We start from the raw sequence: 22918 nt of genomic DNA, 5'->3' as shown, positions 1-22918 counted from the left end.
AAAACCTGGATTAATTTTTTTAGTCACATAGCACTACTATTATTCTGAACACTACTGTATGTTTTAGTTTTAAAGTAATGCGTAAGTCATTTTTAAGGTTTTAGTGTGGACAGGCTGTGTCCAGGTGCATTATGGCTAGGTAGGGTAATCTCAGTATGTTCACAACAGGAGAAATACATTTGAGACACCCTGTTCAGCATTAAACTCTAGTGCCTAAAACTCTCGTGAATATATTCTCTGGGTTGATAGATGTTATTGTGTTTGCGTTTATTAAATTCCATGCATCTTAAACATAGCAACACAGATTATCTGGAATTTTGTTTTGGCAAGTTTTCAAGGTCTCTACTGCCATCTACCGGCCAGTAGTGTTCATGGCAGTAGCTGAAGCTGGACTGATATTTTCAATCACTGTACTCTGTTCCAGCTCAAACTGTACCACAGAATCGCACGGTGTAAAAGTTCTGAGTGCACGTTTTATGTTCTCACACACATTATACATTCAAAAACCACACGTCAGACTCGTGTTTCCAGAAGCAAAATGTAAACAGAAGCTTTTTTTTTTCCAAACTTAATTTACAAAACCTCTTGATGGAAGACATCAAAGTTTAAAAAAAAAAAAACAAGACAGGTCTGTGGCGTTTGCACAGTGCAAGAGGTTGGATGTTTGTAGCGCTTCAGCAGCGGGATACCCTCACGACGGCCGACCAGAATATCAAACAGGTTTGATTTTCATCTGACCATACGATCGGCAGTCAGGAGGTGGTCGTGAGATGTTAAACGCAGCTCATTACTCCATGTTTACTAAACGATACAGGATGCGCGATTAACCTGAAAGTTGGTGCGATCCAAAAAAATTCTCACACGAATGAAAAATCAGCTGAAAAAGGGCCAAAACTCGCACTGGTACCAGTAGATCGTGGCAGCGTTCTATTTATTTTGACACCGGTTATATCAGACGGTTATCTAATTACAAATAAAAAATTACATATTTTAGAAAAGCACATTTATCTGTAAACACCAACACACGACACACATTAACACACATTAACATGTTGGTTTACATAGAATGAATGAGTCAACCAATCGGTGTTAGCGGAGGCACATTTTACCCAGAATGCCATCTGTCTGTTTGTTACAAAACTTCAGAATTAGTGCATTATTCAACATTAAAAGATATATGTTATATCCTAACTTTGCACAAATGACAGAATTGACATTAATGGAGTTATTCTATCAGTATTCATTTTATTTACCAAACCATAACTCAGCATTGCTTTATTTTTCAAGACCTCCGCCTGACGGCAGTGTTGTGATTGAGTAGAGCATTGAGCTTTGTGGCTCCTCTCAGCTGCGTTTGTGCTGGAAGCCATGTAGTAAACAGGAGCTTCCAGCAGGGGGCAGGACGCTCAAAGACAGAAGTGCTGACTCATTGTGTCTGTCATCGCCTTTGATCCTTCCAGAAGCGATCGTGGTGTTAAAACTCAAAATCAGCTTGTTAGTAGTTGCAAGTGTACTGGAGACAATACTGGAATTTATCGGTTATCGATTATCTGTAACTTCCGATACATTTTTGGGTGGTTTATTGTTTTAACTTTATCAAAGATAACTTTTCAGTTATCTGTTTATCTGTTATCGAAGTTAATTTTTTGGTTATCTATGCGCACCACTGGACTCATCAGACCGTGCAGATTTAATTTTGGTGAGCAGTAGACTCCACGTCTTGTTTTTTTACTGACAGCTGTGACACCCAGTGTCGTCTTCTGCAGCTGCAGACCCAGCAAGGCATTTTTCACAGAGAACTGTAGCTTATTGGATGTTTTTATCTTTTTCAGATTGGCTGAATACATTCAGTATTCCCAAATTTGGGGTTTGCTGGGATTTTACCTGTCCCAGTTTTACATGTTGAGGAAAGAGATGAAAGACAAGATTTTGTTCAAAATGTAATCAACTCTTTCCTGATAAAAGGACCAATTCAGTGCAACACACTGAAGCAAGTGGCTTAACTGACTTTACCACTTTGAGTTAGTGTCCTCAATCAGACAGACAAAAGGATCATTAATCACATGCTTTCTCTCTCACTTGGCAGAGGTAAAAATGTAAGTTTGACTTAATTTTTTGGATGGTTTCTACCCAAGGGTGTGTGTGTGTTTTTTTTTTGTTGTTTTTTTTTTTTTTTGTAAAAAAAATAGATTTTAGTGTTGCCATTTTTATGTTACAAGTTTCTGCTTTTGTGTCTGTGTGGGAAAACACAATTTTATGTTAACCTGATATGTTGAATGGAAGACCTATTTTAGTTTGACCTGTAAATGAATCCACCCTTGATCTAACTCAACGTGCAGTTGTCAAGGACAAACACAGAGCACACTTCTAATATTAAGGTTTAATTGGGTTTGTTTAAAACAAAAATATACAACATAAATACCAGGGCGACAGAAAAACTGAACAGACACTTATTTTCAAAGGGCTACTGTTTGTTTTCTGTTGCACTGCTTTTTTCAGGAAAGACAAACATTCAGAAGGCACATGTCTTTCTACGCCTTGACCTTGATCAGTGTTCTTTGAACGTCAGGCGGAAGACTGTGGAATTTGAATTGATCTGTTTCCTGTGGTGTCTGGGGATTTCCGTAATGTGTCCACCACCTCACTGTACTTATTACGGCTGAATTTCATTCTTGATAACATGATATAAAACCACATCGAATTTTGATTTACGATTACCATCATTTGATTGAGTTGCAGAGCAGTGTAATTTGAGAAAACCTAGATTCATTGTGTTTTCCTACTGCTTCCAGGAAGACTTGATAGAGTGTGTGTGTGTGTGTGTGTGTGTGTGTGTGTGTGTGTGTGTGTGTGTGTGTGTGTGTGTGTGTGTGTGTGTTTTGAGAAGCATGGACACAATGGAAGTGACTGATGAATGTGTTTTTAATAAACTGATCTTGATGTGCTTTTTTTTGTTGTTGTTGTTTTGCTGTGGCTCTCATGACAGGCTGTTAAGCCAAAAATGAGTGATGCCAAATGTAATTTTTTTTTAAATAAACCAACTCATGTTGGTTTCTAAATGTTGTATTTGCATGCTTTCATCCATGTGGGGGTAGATGCCTAGATGTTTAATGAAAAGCAGCTGTACTGCTTTTAGTCTAGTTTTTCCACTCATCCAAGTAGCTTTTTTTAGTCTGCTGTGACTCATTTTATTTGCTTTAAAAAAAAAGAAGAAGAAAGAAAACACCTTTCAGGCGTATGTTGCCTCTGTATTAATCAAAGTTGCTGTGGCGAACAGACATACCTCCTCACTGAATATTTTGAGACGGTGACTAAGAAAGTCTACATACCTCCCAACCTAGCTGACAAACAATACGGTAGTCAGCTTTTCTGCTCTTTGCCAGGCATCGTCAGACTACACGGTCATATATTTTCAAAATCAGTCATTTTTGAAACCACAGAGCCTGTGGTTTAAAATTAGAGCCGAGACATGGCAGTCTGTTGTTTTCTGTCATCTGTGTGAATTTAGCCGCACAACTATTAGTGCTGCCAGACGGTAGACGATGAATTGGGTATGTGATTGTTTGTGGAAGTTAAGTCGTGTTTTCTCTTTCCATACACACAGACTCTAACATTATATTAATGGATGTCATATTGTCCTCTTCAAACATAAACACTTCAAATTGGAAATTCGGACATCTCCCCAGTTTGTCAATCAATAGTCTTGAGTGCTGAAAATGGCTCAGGCTGATTGATGCTGAATGCTTACTGTGCTCTCTGACAACCTCCTCCATCCAAAGTGTCCTTCATGGTTATGTTTGCTATTCATGTAATAGAACATCCAGTGCTTGAAGGAAAAAAGCAGTGTATTGACATCCATTTTTTTCCTCTCTGATAGTTTTAATTTTTGTTGTCCCGTAATAATTACAGTATATTTATCTTAACATCCTTGAATTCAGTTGTGTATTTTGTTACTCCCCATGGTAGATTCTTATATTTTGGTGCTGGTAGGTGTCGCTGGTGCAGTGGACTGAAAGTGTTGGTCTGACACTAGTGGGAAGGGACCAGTCTTCCATGCAGCTGCGGACCCCTACTGGCCAAATTTTGAACTTCACCATCCTGCAGATATTCCCTTTCACCTACGAGAGCAAAAGGATGGGCATCATAGTGCGAGTGAGTGCACATGTGGTTTAATTATCTGTGATTGTTGTTTGTTTCTGTCAGCTGCCTTTAGTCCATGTTGAGATTTAACATTTTACGTGTGTGCTTATTGATGGTTGATGTGATGGTAATTCTTAATGTCAGGATTAGATTTGTCCAAACCTATTTTTTTTTCCAGAACTTGTGTGGGGGGGGGGATTGCATCACAATAGTCAAATGTATATTTAGTACAACAAGCTGTTTGCCGTGTTATCATCCAAAACATCTAAAGCAAAAATATGAAAAGTTCTGTTTAATGTATTTATATTTTATATTGGTGTGTGTGTTTGTGTGTTCTAGTTGTTGGAACAGTTACTTTGAACAGAAATAAATGATAACGCTGTCATTATTTTTTTAGGATATACTTCTGGGAAAATTTTATACTGAATTATTGCAGTACTGTGAATAGAAATTTCAAGAGAAAAAGAATTATATTAAAGGAATATTATCTGTGGAAAAACCTCACCTCTTAATGAACTTGTGACTTTTAGTCTGATGACTAACATTATTTTGTGCAGGCTTGGCTCCACATGGGTTTGAAAATTAGCTTCCTCGGAATAATATTTTCAAACACTTATTAAATTCCCTTGTGAGTACCGAAATAGGTTTCCTAGGCAACACAAATACATGATATATACAAATACATGATTTTTAAATCTAAGTTAAAGACTTATTTATTTAAACTGGCTTTTAACACTTAGTGGGGAGGTGACATGTTCTGTTATTTTTATGTTCTTTTTTTTATGTGTTGTTTTAAAATTTTATTTTATATGTCTTTTATTTAGTAAATTTGTGTTTTTAATGTTAAGCACTTTGGACACCAGTCGGTGCTGTAAAGCGCTTTATAAATAAATGTTGATTGATTGATTGTTGATGATATGGTGCACTTTGAGTCATGCAGGTTTACAAGACTCTTCTGAGTGAAACACAGGCTATGTGAACATTCAGTCAGATATTTTGGGTTTATATTTCTGCTGTTAATAGGATGAATCGACAGGAGAGATCACTTTTTACATGAAGGGTGCAGATGTGGTAATGGCAGGAATTGTCCAGTACAATGACTGGCTCGAAGAGGAGGTAGGTTTATCTATTTTTGCCAAACACGTGACATTTTCTCCTCATTTACATTTACCTTATTTTTGGACATGTATTTTTATTAATTTATTAATTTTTTTAAACATCTGCCTCCACATGAGTGTTGTAAGTACAACTCCCCCTAAACAGCTTGGTGCATTTTAAATATAAAATTAATTTAAAAACATTCTAAATAAAATAATGCAAAATTTTATTGGGTAAAAATGTCAAATTTAAGCCAATTTCTCATGACTCCTCTGGACGTAATGTTTCATTGTCCACGGTTGGCACAAAGACGCTGATAAAACATAAAATGAGAATGCTGTCTGTTTTATAGTGTGGAAATATGGCAAGAGAAGGTCTGAGAGTGCTTGTAGTCTCAAAGACGTCCCTGACGGAGGAGCAGTATCAAGACTTTGAGGTGAGTGTGTTATCATGAAGTCAGGAGGGATCTCAGTCAGTATTGTTACTTTGTGTACAATACTGTATGAGTATTGTGCCTTTAATACTCATAGGTATTAAAGGCACTGCGCTGCGGTGGTTTGAATCATATTTGTCTAATAGATTACAGTTTGTTCATGTAAATGGGGAATCTTCTTCACAGACTAAAGTTAATTATGGAGTTCCACAAGGTTCTGTGCTAGGACCAATTTTATTTACTTTATACATGCTTCCCTTAGGCAGTATTATTAGACGGTATTGCTTAAGTTTTCATTGTTACGCAGATGATACCCAGCTTTATCTATCCATGAAGCCAGAGGACACACACCAATTAGCTAAAGTGCAGGATTGTCTTACAGACATAAAGACATGGATGACCTCTAATTTCCTGCTTTTAAACTCAGATAAAACTGAAGTTATTGTACTTGGCCCCACAAATCTTAGAAACATGGCGTCTAACCAGATCCTTACTCTGGATGGCATTACCCTGACCTCTAGTAATACTGTGAGAAATCTTGGAGTCATTTTTGATCAGGATATGTCATTCAAGGCGCATATTAAACAAATATGTAGGACTGCCTTTTTGCATTTACGCAATATCTCTAAAATCCGAAAGGTCTTGTCTTAGAGTGATGCTGAAAAACTAATTCATGCATTTATTTCCTCTAGGCTGGACTATTGTAATTCATTATTATCAGGTTGTCCTAAAAGTTCCCTAAAAAGCCTTCAGTTAATTCAAAATGCTGCAGCTAGAGTACTGACGGGGACTAGTAGGAGAGAGCATATCTCACCCGTGTTGGCCTCTCTTCATTGGCTTCCTGTTAATTCTAGAATAGAATTTAAAATTCTTCTTCTTACTTATAAGGTTTTGAATAATCAGGTCCCATCTTATCTTAGGGACCTCGTAGTACCATATTACCCCATTAGAGCGCTTCGCTCTCAGACTGCAGGCTTACTCGTAGTTCCTAGGGTTTGCAAGAGTAGAATGGGAGGCAGAGCCTTCAGCTTTCAGGCTCCTCTCCTGTGTGGAACCAGCTCCCAATTCAGATCAGGGAGACAGATACCCTCTCTACTTTTAAGATTAGGCTTAAAACTTTCCTTTTTGCTAAGGCTTATAGTTAGGGCTGGATCAGGTGACCCTGGACCATCCCTTGGTTATGCTGCTTTAGACGTAGACTGTGGGGGGGTTCCCATGATGCACTGTTTCTTTCTCTTTTTGCTTTGTATGCATCACTCTGCATTTAATCATTAGTGATCGATCTCTGCCCCCCTCCACAGCATGTCTTTTTCCTGGTTCTCTCCCTCAGCCCCAACCAGTCTCAGCAGAAGACTGCCCCTCCATGAGCCTGGTTCTGCTGGAGGTTTCTTCCTGTTAAAGGGGAGTTTTTCCTTCCCACTGTAGCCAAGTGCTTGCTCACAGGGGGTCGTTTTGACCGTTGGGGTTTTTCATAATTATTGTATGGCCTTGCCTTACAATATAGAGCGCCTTGGGGCAACTGTCTGTTGTGATCTGGCGCTATATAAAAAAAAAAGTTGATTGATTGAAAGTTGATTGTTGGACTGTCTGACATCTGATGCATATAAGAAGTTCATCACTAAACCTATTTCTGGTTTATGCCTGTGACGTAGCAATATCAGCCGTCTTTTAGATTTTAGACTTATATTACACTATGTTCACATACAGTGCATCCAGAAAGTATTCACAACACGTCACTTTTTTCAAATTCAAAAAGAAAAAATAATATAGCACCTTCAACTGCACCACAGACTAAAACAGTTAAATGTGGTCTATTAAACATTAGGTCTCTCTCTTCTAAGTCCCTGTTGGTAAATGATATAATAATTGATCAACATATTGATTTATTCTGCCTTACAGAAACCTGGTTACAGCAGGATGAATATGTTAGTTTAAATGAGTCAACACCCCCGAGTCACACTAACTGTCAGAATGCTCGTAGCACGGGCCGGGGCGGAGGATTAGCAGCAATCTTCCATTCCAGCTTATTAATTAATCAAAAACCCAGACAGAGCTTTAATTCATTTGAAAGCTTGACTCTTAGTCTTGTCCATCCAAATTGGAAGTCCCAAAAACCAGTTTTATTTGTTATTATCTATCGTCCACCTGGTCATTACTGTGAGTTTCTCTGTGAATTTTCAGACCTTTTGTCTGACTTAGTGCTTAGCTCAGATAAGATAATTATAGTGGGCGATTTTAACATCCACACAGATGCTGAGAATGACAGCCTCAACACTGCATTTAATCTATTATTAGACTCTATTGGCTTTGCTCAAAAAGTAAATGAGTCCACCCACCACTTTAATCATATCGTAGATCTTGTTCTGACTTATGGTATGGAAATAGAAGACTTAATAGTATTCCCTGAAAACTCCCTTCTGTCTGATCATTTCTTAATAACATTTACATTTACTCTGATGGACTACCCAGCAGTGGGGAATAGGTTTCATTACACTAGAAGTCTTTCAGAAAGCGCTGTAACTAGGTTTAAGGATATGATTCCTTCTTTATGTTCTCTAATGCCATATACCAACACAGTGCAGAGTAGCTACCTAAACTCTGTAAGTGAGATAGAGTATCTCGTCAATAGTTTTACATCCTCATTGAAGACAACTTTGGATGCTGTAGCTCCTCTGAAAAAGAGAGCTTTAAATCAGACGTGCCTGACTCCGTGGTATAACTCACAAACTCGTAGTTTAAAGCAGATAACCCGTAAGTTGGAGAGGAAATGGCGTCTCACTAATTTAGAAGATCTTCACTTAGTCTGGAAAAAGAGTCTGTTGCTCTATAAAAAAGCCCTCCGTAAAGCTAGGACATCTTTCTACTCATCACTAATTGAAGAAAATAAGAACAACCCCAGGTTTCTTTTCAGCACTGTAGCCAGGCTGACAAAGAGTCACTCTATTGAGCTGAGTATTCCATTAACTTTAACTAGTAATGACTTCATGACTTTCTTTGCTAACAAAATTTTAACTATTAGAGAAAAAATTACTCATAACCATCCCAAAGACGTATCGTTATCTTTGGCTGCTTTCAGTGATGCCGGTATTTGGTTAGACTCTTTCTCTCCGATTGTTCTGTCTGAGTTATTTTCATTAGTTACTTCATCCAGACCATCAACATGTTTATTAGACCCCATTCCTACCAGGCTGCTCAAGGAAGCCCTACCATTATTTAATGCTTCGATCTTAAATATGATCAATCTATCTTTGTTAGTTGGCTATGTACCACAGGCTTTTAAGGTGGCAGTAATTAAACCATTACTTAAAAAGCCATCACTTGACCCAGCTATCTTAGCTAATTATAGGCCAATCTCCAACCTTCCTTTTCTCTCAAAAATTCTTGAAAGGGTAGTTGTAAAACAGCTAACTGATCATCTGCAGAGGAATGGTCTATTTGAAGAGTTTCAGTCAGGTTTTAGAATTCATCATAGTACAGAAACAGCATTAGTGAAGGTTACAAATGATCTTCTTATGGCCTCGGACAGTGGACTCATCTCTGTGCTTGTTCTGTTAGACCTCAGTGCTGCTTTTGATACTGTTGACCATAAAATTTTATTACAGAGATTAGAGCATGCCATAGGTATTAAAGGCACTGCGCTGCTGTGGTTTGAATCATATTTGTCTAGAGAGCATATCTCACCCATATTGGCCTCTCTTCATTGGCTTCCTGTTAATTCTAGAATAGAATTTAAAATTCTTCTTCTTACTTATAAGGTTTTGAATAATCAGGTCCCATCTTATCTTAGGGACCTCGTAGTACCATATCACCCCAATAGAGCGCTTCGCTCTCAGACTGCAGGCTTACTTGTAGTTCCTAGGGTTTGTAAGAGTAGAATGGGAGGCAGAGCCTTCAGCTTTCAGGCTCCTCTCCTGTGGAACCAGCTCCCAATTCAGATCAGGGAGACAGACACCCTCTCTACTTTTAAGATTAGGCTTAAAACTTTCCTTTTTGCTAAAGCTTATAGTTAGGGCTGGATCAGGTGACCCTGAACCATCCCTTAGTTATGCTGCTATAGACGTAGACTACTGAGGGGTTCCCATGATGCATTGTTTCTTTCTCTTTTTGCTCTGTGTGCACCACTCTGCATTTGGTCATTGGTGGTCGATCTCTGCTCCCCTCCACAGCATGTCTTTTTCCTGGTTCTCTCCCTCGGCCCCGGCCAGTCCCAGCGGTGGACTGCCCCTCCCTGGGCCTGGTTCTGCTGGAGGTTTCTTCCTGTTGGAGGGGAGTTTTTCCTTCCCACTGTGGCCAGGTGCTTGCTCACGGGGGGTCGTTTTGACCGTTGGGGTTTTACATAATTGTTGTGTGGCCTTGCCTGACAATATAAAGCGCCTTGGGGCAACTGTTTGTTGTGATTTGGCGCTATATAAAAAAATCGATTGATTGATTGATTGATTCCAGTTAAGCTGTAGAAACATCCTAAGGATGATCAGTGGAGACAGGATGCACCTGAGCTCAGTTTTGAGCTTCCTGGCAAAGGCTGTGGATGCTTATTTCTTAGGTTTTTTTATTTTTCATTTTGAAGAAATTAGCAAACCCCCCCCCCCCCCCCCCAAAAAAAAAAAATCGCATTGTCATTATGGGGTATTATGTGTATAATTTTGAGGGAAATTTTATCCATTTTGGAATAAGGCCATAATCTGACAAAATGTGGAAAAAGTGAAGCGCTGTGAATACTTTCTGGATGCACCGTAAAACAGAATTCTACTCTATGCACGTTTGGTGTTTTTGCATCTCAGCGAGTATATTGTTCAGTAACTCAACTGACCTCCGACCCCTTCACACCATATATACCCCATCTTCCCACACACACACTCATGCCCCGCTCATTGTCTGAACAGGGCGGGGCGTCTCCCCTGCAGGCTTCAGCCCGTTGACCATTACTGAAGAGTATAATTGTGTGAGCTGAGCTGAGCTGGTGGGCAGCAGTGAGTCATGAACTGAGTCACACACACAGTTTGTGTTCCTGTATGAGTCACACTCGAATTGTTTTGGCCTTATCTCATCTACAATTTGCCCAGGAGCTGGAGCATTAAAGATGGGTGTTAACCAATTGATCGTGTTTGTTGTGTATTTTCATCTTTTACACCATGGTAGCTTTGGGTTGCACACATGTCACTGCCTCAACTGATAAATCAAAGTTTATGTTCTTTGAATGGATTTCATTCATATCACATTAGTGTTTGTGTAGTTTGTCAAGTTTTTTGTTGTTTTTATTTTTAAATTGAAGCTGCTGTTGTTGATATTTATATAGCACTTTAGGCTCCTGACCTCCATGACCCTCAATTGGAACAAGCGAGTATTGGAAATGAATCAATGAATACAGCACTTTCAAATAAAACATACTAAAGTGCTTCAGAAAGTATAACACAATAAAACACCAACCATACAAAACACAGCAATTACAAACAAAACAGTTGTGTTAAAACTAATTGCTGACTGGCAGAGGCGGTGGCCAACTGGCTGGAGCACTTGGTTTCAGTGCGGTTCAAACCCCACCCCTGCCACATTTCTCCATGTAATGTGGAGTTGCGTCAGGAAGGGCATCCAGTGTAAAACTTGCAGATCCACCTTGGATTTACTGTGGTGACCCTGAGTGCAAAACAAGGGAGCAAACTGAAGGGACTTAAGCTGCCTTGACATTTGCACCACTTTGATCCGCGCACTTGCACACACTGCTATGTATGAGAGTAAACTCGTTGTAAACTGTGCACGGCTTCATGCAAGTGCGTAAAGAAAATTTTTAAATGTTCAAAAGCTCCGTCATGCACTAATTACGTGAACTTCACGTGAACATTGCATACAGTTTAAAAAAAAAAAAAAAAAACTGCGTGTGAGTGCAAGTAATTACGTCAGTGCACTGCATCACAGCACAGCATGACAGCACAGCTCCTCTTATCGGTTATAACAAGATGTTAAATCTATCGTAAACATACTTTTACAGCTGCTCATAAGAAGGAATGAACATGCAACTGTTTTACCAAGCCATGACAATATAAACATTACAAATATTTTCCTTTTTGACTGTTCCAAATACTTTCTCTCACACACACACACAGAGAGAGAGAGAGACAAAATGGTCCTCTGTGATTCCAGAAGCGAATAGAGGTGTTTTAAACAGCCAAACTCTGACAGAAAATGATTAATCTCCTCCAAAATAATTATTTTATGTATGCAGCATCCAGCGCACAAAGCGGGTGGTACTGTCATGATGAAGTGTGCAAGCGTGCAGAGCCAAAATGTGTGCAAGTGTCAAAGCACCTTTAGTTACTGTTAAAACGAATTACTGACTATCCCAGAATGTAGGAACAGAAAAAAATGTCTTAGTTTTAACCTGTAACTGAATAACATTGAATCTTTGTTACATGCACATTTCCATTCTGCTTTGTGTTACAAAAAAATAAAAATCTGCCCACACATTACTTTATTCATCTTTAATAAGTTTAGGGTGCTGTTGAAGTTTAAAGCTGTATGGCCTTTCAAATTTCACAAAACTGACAAGCATTGTAATGTCTTTTTATTTTGATAGATAAATACTTTATTCATCCCCTTTTAGGGGAAATTGATCTGCCCGAGAGCCTGCATACATACCCACACAATGCATCCATTCAGTAAAATACCAATAAATAAGACAAATATAAAAAACACATTAAAAGTAAAAATACATCAACAAGAGGCATTAAAGAGTCTCATGGCGGCCGGGACAAATTATCTTCTATACCTCTCAGTCCTGCATCTCATGGAGAGGAGTCTGTCACTGCGGTTGCTTTTCTGAGCACCACAGTGTCATGTGGAGGATGAGATTTGTTGTTAATAATAGAGTTAATAATACACTTCATCTTGCTCTCCACCAGTTCATCCACAGAGATGCCTCCCTCCCCATCAGTGACATGCACTTCCTGACAAATTTGTCCTGTCTGTTACTGTCCCTGACAGACATGCTGTTCCCCCAACACGTAACAGCAAAGAATACAGCCACAACAGACTGATAAAAAAGGAAAAGCATATCGTTACAGACATCAAAGGATTTCAGTCTTCTGAGTAAGAGCAGTCTGCTTTGTCCCCTTTTATATGCTGCATTTACCTGCACTGCATTTTTGGAACAAGTTGCAAAATTACAGCTCATTTTAATGAAGGGAACATATTTATCTGGAGGGGAATTCCACAGCAAATATTGTCTTTTCCTTCTAACGACATCATGTACGTGGACTGCAGGAGGAAGCGCGCATGCGTTTTGAAATTACCTCTGACCTTGCCCACTTGCTTGATGCACTTTCCTGCGGCGTGCATGCTAACATCAGCAAGATGTCTTATAAATCACTTCAGCTGTGTTATCTGGTTTCAAAAGCAGCATTTTTAGATTTAGAATAGTTTATTTCTTGCTAACTTTTACAAAATACAGTAGTATTCAGAATAATAGTAGTGCTATGTGACTAAAAAGATTAATCCAGGTTTTGAGTATATTTCTTATTGTCACATGGGAAACAAGGTACCAGTAGATTCAGTAGATTCTCACAAATCCAACAAGACCAAGCATTCATGATGTGCACACTCTTAAGGCTATGAAATTGGGCTATTAGTAAAAACAAAAGTAGAAAAGGGGGTGTTCACAATAATAGTAGCATCTGCTGTTGATGCTACAAACTCAAAACTATTATGTTCAAACTGCTTTTTTAGCAATCCTGTGAATCACTAAACTAGTATTTAGTTGTATAACCACAGTTTTTCATGATTTCTTCACATCTGTGAGGCATTCATTTTGTTGGTTTCAAACCAAGATTTTGCTGGTTTACTAGTGTGCTTGGGGTCATTGTCTTGTTGAAAAACCCATTTCAAGGGCATGTCCTCTTCAGCATAAGGCAACATGACCTCTTCAAGTATTCTGACATATCCAAACTGATCGTATAGGCCCAACACCATAGTAGGAGAAACATGCCCATATCACGATGCTTCCACCACCATGCTTCACTGTCTTCACTGTGAACTGTGGCTTGAATTCAGAGTTTGGGGGTCGTCTCACAAACTGTCTGCGGCCCTTGGACCCAAGAAGAACAATTTTACTCTCATCAGTCCACAAAATATTCTTCCATTTCTCTTTAGGCCAGTTGATGTGTTCTTTGGCAAATTGTAACCTCTTCTGCACATGTCTTTTATTTAATAGAGGGACTTTGCGGGGGATTCTTGCAAATAAATTAGCTTCACACAGGCATCTTACAGGTAACTCCAGACTGTCTTTGATCATCCTGGAGCTGATCAATGGGTGAGCCTTTGCTATTCTGGTTATTCTTCTATCCATATTGATGGTTGTTTTCCGTTTTCTTCCACGCGTCTCTGGTTTTTTTGTCCATTTTAAAGCATTGGAGATCATTGTAGATGAACAGCCTATAATTTTTTGCACTTGTGTATAAGTTTTCCCCTCTCCAATCAACTTTTTAATTAAACTACACTGTTCTTCTGAACAATGTCTTGAACGTCCCATTTTCCTCAGGCTTTCAAAGAGAAAAGCATGTTCAACAGGTGCTGGCTTCATCCTTAAATAGGGGACACCTGATTCACACCTGTTTGTTCCACAAAACTGACAAACTCACTGACTGAATGCCAAACTACTATTATTGTGAACACCCCCTTTTCTACTTTTTTTTTTTTTTTTTTTTTTTTAACTAATAGCCCAATTTCATAGCCTTAAGAGTGTGCATATCATGAATGCTTGGTCTTGTTGGATTTGTGAGAATCTACTGCAGGGGTAGGCAACCTGTTCCAGAAAGACCCATGAGGGTGCAGGTTTTCTTTGCAGCCACTGAGTCCACCAGGTGATTTCACTGATATCACTTTGAGCAGATGGAATCAGTTAATTAGTGAAATCACCTGGTGGAGTCAGTGGCTGCAGAGAAAACCTGCACCCTCATGGCTCTTTCTGGAACAGGTTGCCTACCCCTGATCTACTGAATCTACTGGTACCTTGTTTCCCATGTAACAATAAGAAATATACTCAAAACCTGGATTAATCTTTTTAGTCACATAGCACTACTATTATTCTGAACACTATTGTATAGGAGAAACATTTATCCTAAAAAAAAGGTGTTTTGGGACGTTTTCTGCCATCATGATTTATTTTGTTCAAGCGAGCAGCCAGCTGATGTCACGCTGCCTTTCCTTACTACAATTGGTAGTTGCAGTGTCCTTCCCAGCATCCTTGCACAGATCAGGAGAAGCCCCCACGTGATCTGTTGTGTCGCTATCAAATGTAGGTCATGGAAATTCAAGCCATCAGACAATTGCTTGAATTTCTCCCCTTCAGGGAGAGAAATTGTAAATTGTCTCCAGACAGTGTGAGTTTTGATAATATTGGTAATATAATGTTATAAAAATCCCATATTTAAGTGCTAATGAATCAAACTGTAGTGGTGCCAAAGAAAATTCTATTTATGACTTAAATCTAAAAAACAAAAAACCCCAAAAGGCTGTACAGATTTAAGGTCATGTTGTTGGTTCTGATTTGACCTTTTCTCAGTCAGAGGTCACAGAAGACGTTTCCACTCATGGAAATAGTGTTGAGTGAACACACAACTCAAGGATGACGCATTCTGTCAGGTCAACAGGCACATAAAGTGGGAATAATGTTTGAGGCATAGTTTAAATATTGTATTTCAAACTCGAAGCAGAGATGTAACAATGCATTGTGAATCAGTTACAAATCCATGTGAATGTGTGACTATTTAAGTTGATAAAGATGAAGAATGAATCTCAGTGCTGTTTCACTCATGCACACACACCAGAGACTGAGGTGAAGTTAGTTTTAGGTTGGATATTTGACAGACAAGCCTCTGTTGAATGACCAAACTAAAATTCGCTTCAGGGCGATACATTAGAGATATTCCTGGTTGTGCAGAATGCAGCTATACCGCTTCAGTTTTACGAAAAGACTTGTAGATATCCAGCGCTGGGTGATGTCAATGATATTTTAGTGCTTTACTAATGCAAAATTCCAAGATGCAGATGTAGACATACACAGACTTTTCTCCTGAATGGAGCTGGGCTGAGCCGACAGCCAAACAGTGTGCCTTTTCTCACAAAACATTTTTTTAATCGATGGACGTTGAGCAAAAATTTCATTTATGCAATATTTTATGCAAATAATTTGCTATTTGTTTTTGTTTCTTAAGTGCCGCAGTATTTCTTATTTATTTTGATGCATTTGTTTTAAAAATTGTATTTTTATTTTTGTTTAAGATAAACTATAACTTTCATGTGAACCTTTAAGAGGACACAACTTATAGAAATAAAGGTATATTTTTCAGTCATAACTTTGTCTGAAGCTCATTCTTGAAAAAACTAAATGAGAGGAAATTATATTAGGGACTCAGAATTGTGAATTGTATAGAATCATGAATTTAATTACTACATCCCTATAAAGAAGTATGGTATGTGTATGATAATTGTACATAGATGCTATAATAATTAGTAATAATAATAGGTGTTCTTATTGTTGTTTATTCTTCTCCGGGTTTTGTTCGGCCTTCCACAGCATGTTGTTCTGTGGGTCTCTGTTTTCAGTCTGTGGTCTTTCTGTGATGGTAATTAACTATATTCATTGTATTTCCTCTTTTCTCACTTAATTTCTGCTCACAGGCACGTTATGTTCAGGCCAAACTCAGCGTCCATGACCGCTCTCTGAAAGTGGCCACGGTGATTGAGAGTTTGGAGATGGAAATGGAGCTGCTTTGTCTGACTGGAGTGGAAGACCAGCTCCAGACCGATGTCAGGCCCACCCTGGAAATCCTCCGAAATGCAGGCATTAAGGTCTGCAGAGCAAATGGCCCCACAGCTCATAATGGCAACAAACTGAACAAGACTAAGAATCAAAGAAAGATGTTAGTCCTCAAATTAGTTTTTTATCTTAGCTTGAGGTGCATATCTGCACATCTATTTCAGATGCAAAAACCAAGACTGTTGTGCTGATGTTTGAGGTTAAAGGGTACCCAAAACACAACAAGACACAACTTTTGCATTTAGTGGATCAAACGTAAAGTACATTCTATTTAGAAAATATGATCCTTATCATAGAAACAAATCCTTCACAAATAGAAATGTATATCCCTTTGGACTCTGATACATTCATCTCTCCAAAAAGCCTTTCTGAATCTGGTGCAGTGGTGGGCACAGCTAACCAAAAGTTAGCTTCCATTAATCCGATAACCGAAAAGATATCTTTTATGATGATAAACTGCTAAAACATTTTTCTTTTACAGATAACTGATAACTTTTAGTATTGATTTGGATGTGGCCACATCAGATTACACTGTCGGCTTCTAAAACCAGTTTCACTTTAAGCACCGCAGGGGCTGCTGGGTAAATTCAAGGATCACAAACACACAAGAATGCATGAAAAAATAATGAATACAAAAATTAAACCCGAAACAGTTATAATCTTTCAATATAAACACAGTATTAAAAGTCACAGTTTATCTCGGTATTAGATACACCGTCATTTACGAACTAAACAGCTGTTGATTTTTTTCACACGCTTTGAACCCTGCGGCTTAAAAACTAAAATACATACATTAATGCATTGATTGGCAGAATAAAATATAAATATAAATTCTTACCTGTTAGTTTCAGTGGGATTCATCTGAAGAAATATTCCACATAAAGCGTCCTTTTTTTTATTATCCAAAACAGTGTCTAAATAATGAAGTTGTTCCTCTGTACACAGCTGCGCCGTGAGAGCCCCGTCTCCCTCACCAAGTCTTGATTAAATTATACCGTCAGCAGCAACAAAGAAATAAAATAATGTTAAAATTAGTCAGTTTTGTTTTTGTGTTGAGCAGACGATAGCACTCACTTTAATGTCCAAAGTGAACCTGAACTACACTACCCACAATGCCCCATGTTGACCAGCCAATCACGTTTTGCGCTTAATGATGATGTCATCAGCAAGTGACAGCCAGTCTGCCACATATACACAACAGACGGACTAAAACGTTTTTGACCATTAAGCTTTGCTCACCAGCAAAAAAAAAAAAAAAAAAGTTATCGGAAGAAATTGATCCAATGATGGTTTTAAAACTTACCTGAAAAGCTAATCCTTTAGCAAAAACATTAGCTTCGATAATTATTGTTATTGGATTAGCTGAACTGTGCTCACCACTGATCTGGTGCCACACTCTGCTGTGTTGGAGGGGACAGAATTTTTAATGAAGAGAAGTCCCATTTTTGCTACATCCACAGCACAACAAAAAATGTAGGTCAGGCATTTTGTAAGGTAATTGTAAAATGAATAAATCTGAGGGGTTTTTTTGGTCTTGTGTTGGAGGGATTTTTTTTTTTTTTTTTTTTTTGTAATTTCCAAGTTTGTAAGACTCATTTTTAAAAAGTACATTAGTTACTTAAAAAAATCCATCAGCATTAAAAATAAATGGGTGAGATAGTATTAGTACATGCCAAAGGTTTTTTTTTATTATTTACATAAAACATAGTCCTGCCCTTTATAGTTTAACAATGCAATGAAATATACATACAAATTTATAACTTTTTAACAAATCATAGAAGAGCTTACTTAATTGACATGATTAGTCACAATGTGGCTGTTATGTATAAAAACTAATATTACTGAAATAAACTAAAGAATCTAGTCACAATTTCACTATTAATATGATTTTCATTATATACCCTTTAATGTGAAAGTGCCCACATATAATTCATAGATGAACATTCACTGCTCAAGAAATGAGCTGTGAATGTTTCTTGAATGTGCTGGAGACATTCAAGAAACATGAGTTACATTTTCTTATCCATGAAATTTAAACATAAATCCTGCATCTTAATTGTATGTGTCACACTCTGGTTCCTGTGTAGGTTTGGATGCTGACAGGAGACAAGCTTGAAACAGCCACTTGCACAGCCAAGAATGCCCATTTGATCACCCGCAGCCAGGACATCCATGTCTTCAGACCTGTAAGTGCAGGACAAGGACCCATTTTCCTGATGTTGATATGAGGTGTGTAATAGTGCGTTTTAGTGCTGCAGAGTTCACGCCAGTTCAACAGGCCAGTGGCGATTTCCTGACTCTGACGGCCCACGGGTGTGCATCCTCTGTACGACCAAGGTCCATTATCTCGTGGTCATACGGCTCCACACAAATACGCACGTTGCCCAAGCCAGCATCCACAGCTGAATAAATCAACTCCCACCAGCGAAAGCATCCAAGCCACTGTCAGAGAGAACAAACATGCCTCCACTCAAACACAGAGGAGAAACCATCCGAACCACTCCCAGAGGGAACATGCAGAGGGCTCACTTTCTAATTTGTTTAGCAGCTTTTTGGCTTCCTCGCTGCTTTGATGGTCCGCGTTGCCTTCCCCTCTGGAACCGTGCCAGAGCAGAAGGATAGCCTGCCATATAGGAAGGTTAAAACGTGCGTACAACTGTGGTGACTGGAAGTGAACAACAATGGTTGGCAGGGCTTGAAAACTCCTGTCCCAATGGACGGAGGAGTGCTGACATGCATCTGGATTAGTTTCCTGGTTACCACCAGTGGTCTGATCTGGATTGACGTATGAATAGTCAGCTTTTGAAGGATATTCATACCAGAGCATAACTTTTGTTGACAGATTAACACTGTGCCATGTCAGTGTTGCAATATTTCTGAGGGGGGTGTGTGTGTGTGTGTGTGTATATATTTGGACCTCACACAACTTTTACAACTCCACTTAATCTTATTATGCTGTATATTGTTCTACAAGCTAATGACTTTCCATGTGAGAATGACTTGACGTAAATAATCAGTGGTTCATTTTTCTGTTCCTTCCTTTGAGGAGCACGTATTTGTTGTTTTGATGTTTCTCATCACTGTTTCACTGTTGCAGTTGAATTTTTAAGAGATGCATTTTAAGTAACTATCAGCATGTTTGATGGACTAAATTTTTTTTTTTTTTATGTTTGGATATATTGGCGTTTATTAAAATGCTTGTAATCGCTGCAGGTGACGACACGAGGGGAGGCCCACCTGGAGCTCAATGCTTTCAGGAGAAAACATGACTGTGCACTGGTGATATCAGGGGACTCACTTGAGGTAAAATGTGGGTGTGTGGCCAAAATGAGATATTTACCTCCGCCAAGGTTGTTTTCGGTTGCATCCGTTTGTTTGTTGGTTGGTTGGTTGTTAGCAGGATTACTCAAAAAATCCTCAACAGATTTCAATGAAATTTTTACCAGGGGCGTATCTTGGCCTAACTTATAAGTCATTAAATATTGGTAATGATCCGGAACACGGTCCGGATCCAGTAATTTGTTTAAGGATTCTTTGTCATTGCAGGATAGGGCCAATTTCAACATTTTTTTCATCTGACTTCATGAAGACAGGTCACAAAGGCTGAACAAAAATTAAGTTATGACACAACAATAATTTACCATTTCTCCTCATTGAATAAACTTATTAGAAAATTTAAAAAAAAACTTGTGTAGTTCATGCAGTTTCTCTTTATAAATACATTTGCTGAAGATCTAAGGGTTTAACCCTCTGGGGCCGATGCCGTCACATACGATGGCTGAGTCCAAGCTTTACTAAATTATAAATAACTTTTTAATGATATGAGATAGAAACTTACTTTTTTTTTTTTTGCTGAAAAGTTAACTCTGCAGACTTTTGAGCCACCATCCAGCATCTGTGTTCTCCTCATAGAAGCTGTGTGATGACGTAAGCAATGTGAGTGTCCAATTGGAATTGGTTCACCGTCACATGGTTTTCCAAAATCCAGTCGTAGGGCAGATTCACCTCACGTGACACACCAAACATTGTTTTTAGGAGTGATGTATTACTAATTTATTATAGTTTGTTTGCTCTGTGTTTTGAATAAATGTGTGTGGAAAATTATTCTCCGCTTTACTTTTTCCTTTCTTATTTCTGATTGTAAACCTTTATTACACTTATAAAACACAACTATAGTATATATATTTTGAAAGTACAGGTTGTCCTGAAAAAAAAGAGACATAAAACTTGATTGTGGGATGCAGGGAGAGCTGTTAAAAGCAATAATAAAACATTTATGCAAGGCGAGTGAACTGTCCAAAAATGCCCTCGGACCTCAGAGGGTTAACCACTGAATCTGAAACATGACGTGTAGATGCGTGAAACAACGTGGAATAAGTTTTTTTGCCAAAGGGTATTCCATGTCATGTCAGTGACCCTATGGTCTTGGCAGAGGTTTGCGCTCTCCGAGTGCTTCTAGTTATAAATAAATTTAACAAAAAGCTTTATCGGATCGGTGCAGCGTCTGCAGTGATGCGGTTGCTGTATTGGACCGTCGTGGTGAAGAGAGAGCTGATTAGAGGGGCAAAGCTCTCGATTTACCGATCGATCTACGTTCCGACCCTCACCTATGGTCATGAGATTTGGCTCATGACCGAAAGAACAAGATCGCGAGTACAAGCGGCCAAGATGAGTTTCCTCTGCAGGGTGGCTGGGCGCTCCCTCAGAGTTAGGGTGAGGAGCTCGGTCACATGGGAGGAGCTCAGAGTTGAGCCGCTGCTCCTACATGTTGAAAGTAGCCAGCTGAGGTGGCTCGGGCATCTTTTCCGGATGTCCCCTGGACGCCTCGCTGGAGAGGTGTTCCAGGCACGTCCCATCGGGAGGAGGCCCCGGGGAAGACCCAGGACACGCTCTCAGCTGGCTTGGGAACGCCTCGGAGGAGCTGGGGGAGGTGTGTGTGGATCGGGAGGTCTGGGCAGCTTTGCTTGAGCTGCTGCCCCCGCGACCCGACCTCGGATGAAGTGGAAGAAAATGGATGGAAAAGCATTATTAAAGTACTTGACTGTTATTCTTTGCATTCACATACAAGGCATTTTATATGTTCCAATTTGTTGCCGATGTTATGATGCACACACATGAAAATTTGTTTCCTCTGCATGAAATGTATTTCAACTCATGTTGCCTTTTTCAGATACTCGCATTCTAAAGCGGTTTATCTGATAATTCTGACTGTGTAAAAACACCCGGAGTTGCTTATTTATAAATTTCTCTTGGATTGCTTTTAGGTGTGTCTGAAATATTACGAGTATGAGTTCATGGAGCTTGCGTGCCAGTGTCCTGCTGTGGTTTGCTGTCGATGTGCGCCGACTCAGAAAGCTCAGATAGTCCGACTGCTGCAGGAGCGCACAGGCAAACTCACCTGTGCTGTCGGTGAGTAGAATGAAAATGGCAAGTAGGATATTTATCACTACTAATACTACTGTCTACTTCTTTTTTTGTTTGTTTGTTCTTTATGGATAAGGTCCTTAAAGGGAAACAAACACGTTTTAAGAATTTGTGCATTCCTCGGTAAAAATTGTTATTCATACACTTACAAAATGTTTGAGCGCAGTGTAGATAAAATTATTTGAATCAAATTTTCCGCTAAATTGACATGTAAATGGCCACTGGCTGAAGTCAGTGGAGGGCACTTCTGGTTGGCGTCACTGGTTGGGTGTTCCGGGCAGTTTACTGAGCGCGCTCGATGAAGTTCTCTTAGTCTCGTCAAGAAAAAGGTAGAATATGCCGGAAAGCTGCGCATGTTGGCAAAGCCACAAACGGAGGAACAAGGGAGACAATATTTGCTTCCATAAGTAAGTGGTTTTGGTTCTTCTTTTCACTTTGTCCGTGACATTTGGTTGATAAATAGGTGTATGTTTCCTGCCCGTGTCTGTGTCGTCGAGGACACAGACCACACTTACACACACCACTCACACACAGAAATGTGTGCACACACACACACACCCACCACTGACTGCATGAATGAAACTCGGACAATAAACAATAATTGTCAAAAAAAAAAAAAAAAAAAAAATATATATATATATATATATATATATATATATATATATATATATATATATATATATATATATATATATATATATATATATATACACACAGTGGTCCCTTGTTTATCGCGGGAGTTACGTTCTAAAAAATAATGAGCAAAATCCGCGAAGTAGTCAGCGTTATTTTTTACAATTATTATAGATGTTTTAAGGCTGTAAAACCCCTCGCTACACACTTTATACACTTTTCTCAAACAGGCATTCTCAAAGTTCAAACCTTAGTAGAAAAATAAGACCAACCTGTTTTCAGGCCCAAACATTTGTTTGAGGAATAAAAATAGAACGTTTTCCTATAAATAATTATGATGGCTTTTAGAATTAACAAATTTAATTTTAATGATGAACCTA

At 38.8% G+C, this 22918-nt stretch overlaps 1 protein-coding gene across 2 annotated transcripts in view; it reads left to right on the top strand.

Moving 5' to 3' along the window:
• The window catches only part of LOC117513070 (probable phospholipid-transporting ATPase IIA), an 86279-nt gene that overhangs the window by 44902 nt on the left and 18459 nt on the right, over positions 1-22918 (top strand). For both annotated transcript variants that reach the window (XM_034173394.1, XM_034173393.1), the window contains 7 exons: positions 3991-4152; positions 5164-5256; positions 5591-5674; positions 16343-16513; positions 18569-18667; positions 19695-19784; positions 21746-21890. In XM_034173394.1, the coding sequence (XP_034029285.1) occupies positions 3991-4152; positions 5164-5256; positions 5591-5674; positions 16343-16513; positions 18569-18667; positions 19695-19784; positions 21746-21890 (844 nt within the window). The remainder of the gene's footprint in view (positions 1-3990; positions 4153-5163; positions 5257-5590; positions 5675-16342; positions 16514-18568; positions 18668-19694; positions 19785-21745; positions 21891-22918) is intronic.

Source organism: Thalassophryne amazonica, chromosome 6, assembly GCF_902500255.1.
Source record: "Thalassophryne amazonica chromosome 6, fThaAma1.1, whole genome shotgun sequence".
NCBI lineage: Eukaryota > Metazoa > Chordata > Actinopteri > Batrachoidiformes > Batrachoididae > Thalassophryne > Thalassophryne amazonica.
Note: the sequence above shows the minus strand (reverse complement) of the source record. Positions and strands in the feature narration are given on the sequence as shown.